The sequence below is a fragment of the Telopea speciosissima genome, chromosome 9 (genome assembly GCF_018873765.1).
Source record: "Telopea speciosissima isolate NSW1024214 ecotype Mountain lineage chromosome 9, Tspe_v1, whole genome shotgun sequence".
Classification (NCBI taxonomy): domain Eukaryota; kingdom Viridiplantae; phylum Streptophyta; class Magnoliopsida; order Proteales; family Proteaceae; genus Telopea; species Telopea speciosissima.
In genome coordinates this window covers 11370390-11381735 of record NC_057924.1, presented here as the reverse complement: position 1 = coordinate 11381735, position 11346 = coordinate 11370390, and the positions used below count along the sequence as shown (strand labels likewise).

At 40.2% G+C, this 11346-nt stretch overlaps 1 protein-coding gene across 1 annotated transcript; it reads left to right on the top strand.

The window, feature by feature from the left end:
* The first annotated feature begins 4350 nt into the window (after positions 1 to 4350).
* Positions 4351 to 10332, top strand: LOC122638640. The gene is made up of 6 exons (XM_043831498.1): positions 4351 to 4834; positions 5803 to 5852; positions 6038 to 6115; positions 8890 to 9347; positions 9378 to 9613; positions 9724 to 10332. The coding sequence occupies exons 1-6, from the start codon at positions 4685 to 4687 to the stop codon at positions 10330 to 10332; spliced, it is 1581 nt and encodes a 526-aa protein (XP_043687433.1). The 5' UTR covers positions 4351 to 4684.
* Positions 10333 to 11346: the final 1014 nt, after the last annotated feature.

The window sequence follows — 11346 nt, the reverse complement described above, 5'->3', positions numbered from 1 at the left end:
GATCATTTGTTTATGTATTTATTTATTTATTTTTCATCTTAGACAAACACCCACATGCCAATAGGTGCCCACCTAGGTGGACAATCCGGCAGGGGAGTGGGGAGGTCGATTCAGAAACACACAATAAAATCCGAAACAAAACCGACTTTTAATATTGAATTGAATCGAACCAAAAAAAAATAAAAATGATTTTGTTTTGGTTTTGGAATATAAAATTTTATTCGATTTGATTTGGATTCGATTTTAGAATAAATCATCGGTTTGGTTTGAATTGAACTTGAGTTTAATCGAATGAACATAACCCATATAAATTGAACCTGAATCGAAAGTAAACCATACTAAACCTTACAACCATGTGTTTCTGTTGAGTTGTGTAAAATTATCTACCATGGATTTCTTCATTTTTTATTTTTTTTTATCGAAAAGAAAATCATGCATTAGAGCTAGAACAACGGTCAAGTTCAAGTACATCCCAAAGAAAATAAGGGGGCATACCCTCACCATGGATTTCTTCATTGAGTTGTCTATAAAGCACTGAAAGGTATTAGATTTGAAATTGTGGGATTGTATCTTCCTAAGGTTGCGATTTTCTTTCCAACTTCATTTGTTTTAGTAGTTTATTCCACTTAAACCAAATTTGAACTAAATTACTGAGACCGTATATGCACCAAATGAAACTGACTAAGAATCAAATAACTGAACGATTTAACGTTAAGCGAATTATTAGGTTGTAATTTGAATTTGATTGATACATATATTGTATCCTAAACCAAACTAAAATCGAATTAAAAAAAAAACACCAAAACCAAATCGATTGACACTCTTATTTATAAGCACCCACACCCATTATATAGATCTTCTACCATAAATCACTCCCTACTTTAATAATTCACAGGTTTAATAAAATTTCCAATTAGAAAACAAAAAAGTTTGTTTAAGGAAAGTCCTACATTCACTCATTCCATGGTATATTCTTGAGGGAAAATTATCCTCTTAGGTTTTCTATCTGGTACAGTTCCCTAGTACCTCTAGTAAGAGAGGGAGAGGGAGAGGGAGAGGGAGAGGGGGGGGGGGGGGGTGGACCCCATCCGGGCAGGGAATAAGGTGGTCATTTCCAATTCCTATGAAAGGAACTGTACGAATTGTATCGAGCAGGAAACCTGAGAGGATAAAGATCCATTTTTGAGAGGATTGCTAGGCTAAAAGAGTACCTTTTGATACATTATGAGTTGGTGGCATTAATATTTTCTATTTTTGTAGTAAAACCCATTAAATTGTGCATGTAGAGCTAATAATTTACATTTGGATAACTAGGAATATCATTTATGAAAATTAATACAAGTAACCATAATAATAGTGTCATATCCAATCCAATAAAATCTTATCATCTATATTTGTTTCAATTATAATTCAACTGGATGCATTAGGTGGAGATAGCTCCTCCAATATATCAAGGCATCAAGGATCGAACATAGGCCCAATCATCTCAACTAGGAGTGTCAATTGATACGATTTTGGGCTCTCGGTCTGGTTCCTTAATGGTTCCGGTCCTAAAGATGATTAAAACCAGACCAATAAGTTAATCGGTTCCAAACTTGAAATCTAGGACCATCAACTAATGGGTGGGTCGGTTCCGACTCCCAAACGGTTGCAAGCAGTCTAAATAAAACACAAATTCCCTAACACATGCTACTTCATATATGCAATAATATTATAATAAGACAAATAATAAGACACTAATTATTGGTAGATCCAGAACCGGATCAATAAGCTACTGATTGGGTCGATTTTGGTCCGGTTCTCGATTCTACTGTAAAATTGACACCCTTAATCTCTACACTCTCCCCATCACGTGTAGTCTTGGACTTTGATATCATGTTGGAGGGTTCAACTCAAAACTTTAAAGTAATAGATGATAATTCCTCAAATATATGAAGGCATCAAAGACAATTTTTATTTATTTTTTTGATAAAAATAAAGAAGCTTAATTAAATAAAAAAGACCAAACATTGTCTGTTACAATTAAAAGCTGCTTAGCACATCTGATAGAAATAGCAAGGTCATTGGAGATAGCTATTAAAGGTCTACTCTCCTAACAATCTTAACAGAACAAAAATGTTTTAGGAAAGAGTGTATATCCCACAAACTTGGAAAGAGTTTCCATGGCCAAGTCGACAAGTCCTCTGTAAGCCATCAGACCACATCCTCACAATCTGTCCAGATATCCACTTTCCAGTTAGTCAAGTGTTTGGTGAGATTATACTTCTAATTCCCAATATCTCAACACACTAAGATTGTCATATAAAAGTGAAGAACCCTAGGGCTTTGCAATAAAAGTAAGGGTTTTAAAATATGGAATCGGTATCTACATCAGGTCCAATCTACCAACTTATTTCAATTTGATTACATTCTAGATCAGTCAACATTGGCCAAAAACATTATGCTCCTTTTGTTTCGACGTAAAATTTTACTTGAAAAATTTTTACTTGTTAAATTTTATATTTTAAAAAATTTTCCAATTCTGATTTTTAAATCCGTGGAAGCAAGGGGGTAGGTTACGGGGAAAAGGGATTGTGGAAGTGCTGGGAGCCTGGGAGTGGACGAGGAAGGTGGGGAGTACTTTCTCAAAATTTCCACCTGAGACTTTGATAGAAGTCTTCTTATTTGACAGCCCATTGTTAAAGCAAGTTTCATGTAACAGATTTAACCCCCAATCCTCAAAAAAAAAAAAAAAAATGGTTTCATGTAACAAGGGCATCCCAGTAATAAACTGAGGCCCAATCTATTAGACAAAGAAAAATGGAAAAGAAAAAACGGTTGTTTTTCATAAATTACCATAAAAAGGAGTGGAAAATTTTTTTATTAACAATTTAACCCATCCCACAACATGTGAGACCCACCCTCATAAGTTTTCCACCCTTTTTTATCCGTCAAACAAACTAAGCCTAAGAAAACAGGGATATATCTATTTAATAAACAAAAGCTTGAAGCCTTGAAAGGATAACGAAACCTATTTTTTTTTCATACAATGACGAACATATCCTTAAATTTCCTTCAAATATAGAATGACAGATAAGTGCTTAACTATTGTAGAGAAAGCCCATCGTTATCCTCGGGCATCTCACCCACAAATCCCCCACGTAATAAAAGGCCGTTGCCATAACATCTATTCCGGAAAGAAAAAACGAATAAGATTTGAAATTGGACACAAATCAGAATCAACCATCAAATCAAAAGCCAAGGAATCATCCATTCATAGATATCGGACGGGGCAAATTTTGGTGTTGATGGGGTTGCTTTCATTGGATGACTATGATTAAACATAATCTAATCCAATTCTCCTTCTTTAAGACCTAATCTAACCCAATTCTCTTTCCTTATAATCTTATTTTATAATTAATTTGATTTATGATTGGACTCTAAGAAGATAAATGCCATCATTAACTCTTATCCACTAAGGTCTAAAATACCCTTTTCCACTCTTATTTTCTAAAGTCTGATATACCCTTCTCCAATCCAATTAGAAGATTAGACTCTATGGATGGGTTAGGAGAAATTGATCTCATGCATAGAGAGATTCTCTCTTCACCATGGGTTAGGAGAAACTGGGTCCCTAACTAATTCTGCCTCTCTCTAATCCAATTATAATGTCAGATTTTATGGGTGAAGAGATTCTCTGACTCCCTAATTAAATTCTACATTTCCCTAATTAATTCTACTCTTTGGAAAATATTTGTATCGGTATCGGTTGAGGCCCATATCGATACCTGATCGATCTTGAATTGGGTATGGGTATCAGACAAAAGGGTAAAATCGTCAAAAATCATTTTTTTATTAAAGAAAAAGAAGGATAAAAGTGACCAATACGGCGATCCGGATCGGATATCTCAATCCTTGTTATAAACAAAGTGCCCAACAGTCAACAACCCAAATCTTCAGTCTTTGTGGACATGCCTGTCATTTAGAAAAAGATAAGGGGTAATTATGAGGACTACAAATAAGAAAGGCCTATTGGCAAATATAGAGAGGCGAGAAAAGCGAGAAAAGCGAGAAAGGCTTTCCTCGGTTGAGAAGGAAAACAAGTCCTGCACATATACCCACCCTCTCTCTCTCTCTCTCCCTTATCATTCTCTCCTTTTATTTTCCCTTTATAATTCTGTTTATTGTTTGATCCCACCCTACCGGAAACACGTTAAACATCTTCTCCTCGTCTCATGTACGTAGAAACCGAAGAAAAGGGCGGAGGAAAAAAGCAAAACCAGAAAACCACTGGTCTGAAAACCGCTTTTATCTACCAGAAAACCACCCTTGGATCCTCCTGCGTCCTGCCACATCCTTATGACCTTGTATAAAACATCACCCCCCTAATCCGGTTTTCCTCCTCCGTCACTCATCTCTCCGGCCGTTTATTTTCCGATGCCGTACAGGTTTCTTTGGTGGTTTTCCGGCGTTTCTTAATCGTGATGGGGAATTTCTTGAATGGACGGAACAGGTGGTTTCCGACGGAGAGGGAAGGTCGGACGACGAATGATTTATGATTTATCCGGACGAGGTGAGAGAGAGAGGCTATTATCTCTTATTGGTTAACGTGAGCCACCGTGACTAGAGGAGGAAAAGTCGAAAAGAACGAAGGAAGTGAGATCGTGGGTTTGAAACGTGGAGAGCCGTGATTGAGATTTGGGATATGACAGAAACGGAGAACGCGATGCCGTGGGGTACATGGGAGGAGCTTCTCCTCGGAGGCGCCGTACTTAGGCACGGCACCAGAGCTTGGGAAGATATCGCCGCAGAGCTTCAAGCCAGGTCCCTCCATCCCTGCTCTTTCACCGCCGAGGTTCGCTCTCTCTCTCTCTCTTCCTCCACCAGCTTTATCTCGCGATTTTTTCTGTTCAAATTTCAAAATCTCGCTCTCGATTCATTATAATTTTATCTCCTCGTTTATTTCTTAGTAATTTCCTCAGCTCGCCGCGCAACCAATTTTTCATATTTTCCGTTTGATTTTTCAAGCAGGACAAGAAACGCCGGTTTCTCGGTAACCCTAGACGAAGAGGAAGAGGACTTTTAATTTTTTGATTAAAAAAAAAAGAGACGTGATTAATTAATTAATTATTAATTAACTAACTAAAAAAAAGCCAAAAGGTTTAATGGACGGCCTATTATGCCACGTGGATTAATTTGCCTTGCCAAATTTCATACTTAAATTGGATTATATACTTTCTTATTTATTGTCCTTAACTTTTTTTTTTAGTTTAAAATTTTTTAAAATAAATATTTTACCACTTGGCAAATAGGTGGCTTGTCCAGAGAAATAGATGGGCCGTGTCTTCTGAACGGGCCCGTCCATAAAAAAATGGAATTTTCTAGAGACTCGAATGACAACAGTACCCTCGTAATCTGTTTGGTTATAAAGTGGAGTGAATCCTGACGGGAAAATTATCAGTAAAAGTGCTCCGCGGTATGGATACTAGTCTAGGCAATAGGGCTGGAGGCGTGTGTCGTGGTGGTTCGGAGCGTGATTTCCACGCCATTAGGTCAGAGTGCTTTGTCCAATAAAACAAAAAATCCAATCTCACGCGCCTGTCAAACTTTAACCGTATGATTATCCACTTGTCTTCTTCAAGTAGGACCCACTGTACAAGTCGCGCGTAAAGCCACTTGCAGTCTTGCGCGTTACGAAATCTAATTAAGTCTGCTATTTAAAAAACTTAAAAGAGGAAATAAAAAGGCAATACCTACCCAAAAATATTTTTTTAATTATTTTTTTGAATTTCTTAGCTAACAAAAATAACATTTCCGATGCAGGTGTGCAAAGCCAAATACGAGGACTTGCAAGAGCGTTTTTGTGGCAGCACGTGAGTAAAAAATATTTTGGGTTTTCTATTAAGTATTTTGGAGAAGAAAAATAAGAAATATTTATAAAATAAGAAAATTTGGTAGGGCAAACCAATTTTTGCGTGATTTTTTTTTAAAAGATTTGTGTTATAAAATTGACCTTCTGAGTGAAAATGACGATTTAATCTTCCAAACTCCTAATCAGAGCTTGGTTCGAGAAGCTTCGTAAGCAACGAGTTGCCGAGTTGAAGCGGGAGTTGGAGATATCTGAAGACTCTATTGGGTTAGTATCTCCTCGTTTTGCTTTTCTCTTCTCTTTTTTTATTGTTTCCATGTCGGCCTGTGTCAATAACACTTATATAGGTGTGTTTAGAACTTTACACTTCTTTTAATTTTTTCCCAATCGTATTCTCAAATTTTCCTAATTAGGGGTATAAAAAGGGGTTTTAAAATAATTTGAAAAGTATCTACCAAAAAAAAAAAATTGAAAAGTGTGCTATCTTGCACATTTTTTTAACACGTGTGAAAACAATATGGCCAAATATTCTCTGTGCCTGCCTTGCGCCCAGACCCATGGGGGTGGGCAAAATGACTACCCTTCCCTGAATGGCAGGTCCATGTGTCTGGGTGTAGGCTGCATTGCGGCACATAGAACATCAGTCCAAACAATATTTACCATTTGGGAGAATGTTCTCTGTGCCACAGAGCCCAGGCACATGGGCCTGCCACTCAGGGGGGCAAGGTGGTCATTGCACCCACCCCCATGTGCCTGGACCTGGGCTGCGGCACAGGGATCAGTGCCCTTTTACCTTTTTGTGTGACAATAAAAAGGTAAAAAAATAATGTTACAAATTATATAGTAAATTATATCAGAGTACCTAACAGTTAGAGAACCTATGTCTAGGGTACTGCACGTTTCAAAAACTATGCTTCAATGCCCCCTACTTTCTATTGATGGCGACGCAACAAAAACAGGGGCATTGAAACACTATTTGAAAGGAGAGAGCTCTATTTGTTGTCGTGTGTCACCCACGACCACCGGAGAAGGGAAAGAAGAGATATCAAAGGTGGCGGGGTCATTGGTTGCAAGGAGATTTTGCAAAGAGGGATTGAAGCAATTGCATGAAGGAGAGAGCTTTGTGTGTACCGTGTGTCACCAACGGTCGTCGAAGAAGGGAAAGAAGGGAGGTCAGAGGTGACAGGGGATTGTGGATTGTAGGGAAATGGTGTCAACTGGTCCGATTCCTTTATTGTTCTGGCTCTAAGGGGGTCAGGACCATAACCAAAGCCAGACCAACAACCTAATTGGTGCCAAACCTAAGATCGAATACCATTAAGGCATTAACTAGTGCATGAGTCCGTTCTAGTTCGTAATTGATTCCAAGCAGTCCATTTTAACACTAATTTCAATCACATGAGATATGCAACCCACTATCATTTTTTTTTCTCAAATCATGCAATCATGTCATATTACTTTCCAAATGGACTTTTGAATTAACAACTAAATCTTTGGTAAAATAGTATATGAAACAAGAAATACCTTAAAAAAATTGAAAGACTAAAAAAAAAAAGAGCTTGACCTTAGTTCTCACGATCTTAAGTCTTAAGAATTATGTAATATGGTCAAGTGATCATTGTTTGGTCATGGGGGCCAAGGAGAGCATACATAATCAACATAGATGGGATTTTATATTTCGTAGGGGACGGGGTGGTAAGTTTGCATGCTTTTGTGTCTGGGTGCAAGGACCACACTACCAAACAAAGTTCTTTTTCCTATATAATATAAAGGGTTCATTTGTGGATTTGTTCTGGTTCCTTATAGCGGGTTGGTTCTTATCCGATTCTGGTCCAAATTGACACCCTTGTTACAGGGTGATTTCACATAAGACGAGACGGAGGTAGTAGAGATCGAGATGTAGCAGTACTCACTGGACCTGTCTCCTGTGCATCCGGGCAGCCCGGTTGCATGTGCAGCGTCAGACTCAAGGTGGCGCGCTTTGATCGCCTTACCCCTTCCCAAGCGCCTTGCCCGAGCAAGGTTAAGGAGGTCAAAGCGCACCGCCTTGAGCCTGGAGCTGCACATGTAGCCCGACTGCTCGGATGCACAGGATTTTTTTCGGTACTCACTACTCAGTGCAGTGGAGTGGTGGGTGCACAAGTGGAAAGGCAATGACAGAGAATGGGAAAAAGAGAATGGGAAAAAGAAAAAAAGAAAAGGTTATTTCAAACATAGTTGCTAAAACCAGAGGTATCCCTAGTGTAAGTTCTCTAAATGGCTAAATGGTGGGGGTGTAATTTACCCAAAATATAAATAGGAGAAAAATTTCTAGTGGAGTGTATCATTCACACCTAGGGGTTACTACACCTAGGGATGTAAACTGTTCGGATTCGACTTCGATAGTGCTATATCTGCATCTGCATCCGATTAGCTTTCGGATAGATTCGGATAGTGCTAAACAGATACGGATTGGATATTTTATCCGTTTATATGTAAATATAGCTTGTCGGATAGCTATAACCTATTCGTATCCGTTTAGCTTTTGGACGGATTCGAATAGTGCTAAACGAATACGGACACAAATACGGAAATGGATTTCGGCTAGTCATTTACATCCCTAACTACACCCCTTATGAATGGCAAAAATTCCACATCTACTAAGATGCCTTTGCATGTGCTCTCATTGTTTCCCTTGCGTGCAGGGTCTATGATCCCCCATATATAAAACATAAGCATGTAACACATGTGCTCTCATTGGTTCCCTTGCGTGCAGGGTCCATGCTCCCCCATATAAAACATAAGCATGTAACGGCCAAATAAATGAGTTTGATTTTTTCTTTGCATTTGGAAGACTTGCATGGATGTGATTTATGAGTGGATCTTTATTATAAATGGGCCCAAACTGATGCCATTGGGCTAATTTCAGCCATTCAATCCATGAACAAAGCCTATTAATAGAAGCGGTTGATTTTTACAAGACTGCCCTTTCGTCAATTATAGAACTGTTAATGGGAGAGCTTCTGATATAGCCTTCATTGTTGATGGATGTGGTTGTGCAGCTCTCTGGAATCAAAGCTTGAGAGTCTCAAGGCCGAAAGAGAAGGAAGTCGCCCCGTGGATTATGATTCCAGTCGGACAGAATCGCCGTTAACCATTGGAAACTCATCGGAAGCAGCGGATTCCTCGGGCAAGGAGGTATCATCGAAGGATGGTCTGTCTGCTGGTAGTTTCACAGAGGAAAATCCCACCATATGGTCTCCCAAATGTCAGGTGCCGGCAGTAGTGGAGTCCTCACCTCAAGAAAACAATATTGTAAAACAAGAACCAGAACCTGAACCAGAACCAGAACCATCTGTGGATACAGAGGGAGAGAAGACAACAGCGTACGTCGATGAGAAGCCGCCGCCGCCGCCGCCGCGGGTGGAAGATATTGTGGGTGCCCGAGGAGGATGTGTAAGGAAGAGGAGAGGGAAGAGAAAGAGGAAGAACTGTACTACTACTACTACTAATACTACTACCACTACTACTACTACTATTACTACAACTCCTGCTACTAGTGGCAGTAGGGACGTCAAGGAAGGGAGTGTTGGCGAAAATGATGTCTCCACCTCCGGCAATGTCGCCGTCACTGTCCCAGTTAAAGAAGATGCAACAGACAATCGGAGTAATCGCGAGGGTGATGAGGTTGCAGAGCAAGGTCATGGCTTAGAGCTTATGAGAATTTTGGATTCGCTGATGGAACACGATTGTGCTTCCACCTTCCGTCGCCGGCTTGACAGCCAGGTAAAAATGGTACACTTCTTCTGTTCTGCACCCAAGCCCAAGCCCAAGCCCAATTTAAATATTTTATGACTAAACTACCCCTGATCTTTTTTTGTATTTACAATTAACAGAGACGAGCGAGGTACAAGAGAAGCGTGAGACGGCATCTAGACATGGAGACGATAAGATCGAGGATCATGGAGCGTTCGATCACGACAACCATAGAACTGTACCGCGACGTTCTTCTGCTTGCCAACAACGCGGTGGTCTTCTACCCCAAGAACACACGCCAATACAAGTCAGCTCTCTCTCTTAGGGATCTCGCAGGAAATTTTTTCCGGCAAATTCCCAAGGACAAAACCCCAGATAGCGCCGCCGTCGTCGTCATACCTACCGTGGATGCAACCACAACCACAGAAGCTGCTGCTGTTGTTCCTGCTCCCGTTCCCGCTCCCGCTCCCGCTCCCGCTCCCGTCGTCACTCAATCGCCTAAGCGTAACCCCACGGTGAAGCCTCGAAGTGCGCGCCCCTACAACCGCAAAGTGGTTGATGGTGGGAAAGTATTTGCGGGTACTCAGCCGCGAGAAGATAAGAAGGCACGAGATGCCGCTTCTTCTCCGGCGGATTCCACACCGCCTGTAAAGAAAGGCGTTGGTCGGCCGGCGAAGGCTGGACGGGGAGGTGCTCGGAAGCGGGCCGAGGTTCCGGTTAAGGCAAGGAAGAGAGCTCGCAGAAGCTAAAAGGCTCTTGGGAGTCTTGGGTAGGGAATGCTTTGCTTAAATTGTGACTATATGTGTAAACAAAGAAGAAGAAAACACGAAACAGAAACCAGAAAGTTTAGGAAAGGAAATGAACGAAGTAGTAACAGGTAGAAAAACAATGTTGTATAGAGCAGCAGCGGCAGTTAGATGTAGAAAGTAGGAAAATAGGAAAAGGGTTAGATTTTTAACATCAGAGATTTCTTTGCAATGTAAAGTGAGGCTGGAAACTGTGGAATATCATCAGAGAAATTTTTTTTAACACTGATTTACTCCTCAAGAAGCCACATTCTTTTTTTTTTTTTTTTTGGTAAAGCTCAAGAAGCCACATTCAGTAATTTGATTTCGTTTAGTACTGACTTAAAACTGAGTAACTTTAAGGGCTTGTTGGGTTGTTAAAGAATTAACTTTAAAAAGTGAGTCCTAACTAAGGGGAAGAATGATTCTCAACAGAAGCCATTGTTGTGAGTGCTGGTACAGTGAGTGGTTAGCATCTTTAGGTGGAACTTGGAAGCATAGCTCCAAATAATACTCTGTTTATGCCGATGACTTGAAAGCATGGATCGAATGACAAATACCCACAGAATCTGTATAAATAAGAACAGGTTCAGCCAACCCCAACGGGCAGCGCAGTTGGCAGTTGGCAAGGGACGAGGCCTAAGGAAGCTGAAGGTTCTAAGTTAGACTTCGACTTCCCCTTTGGGGCCACCCGCCTCAGAGGAAACTCTGTGGTGAAAATGGGGGCCCCAGTATCTCCCGGTTCGTGTGTGTTGTAACGTCGTTCACGAGCCCTTGGGGATTTAGTGGTCGGATACCTCCTATTACCAAAAACAAAAACAAAAAAAAGAACAGGTTCAGCCTTGATGGGTTTGGCTGGGCTTGGGCTTGGGCTCATGGGCTTACCTTACTAATCAGACAAACGTGTGAAAACTTAAGTGGAGATCATCAATTTATTTTTATTTTTTTATTCAATCCCATTGTAAATTTGTAATCTCA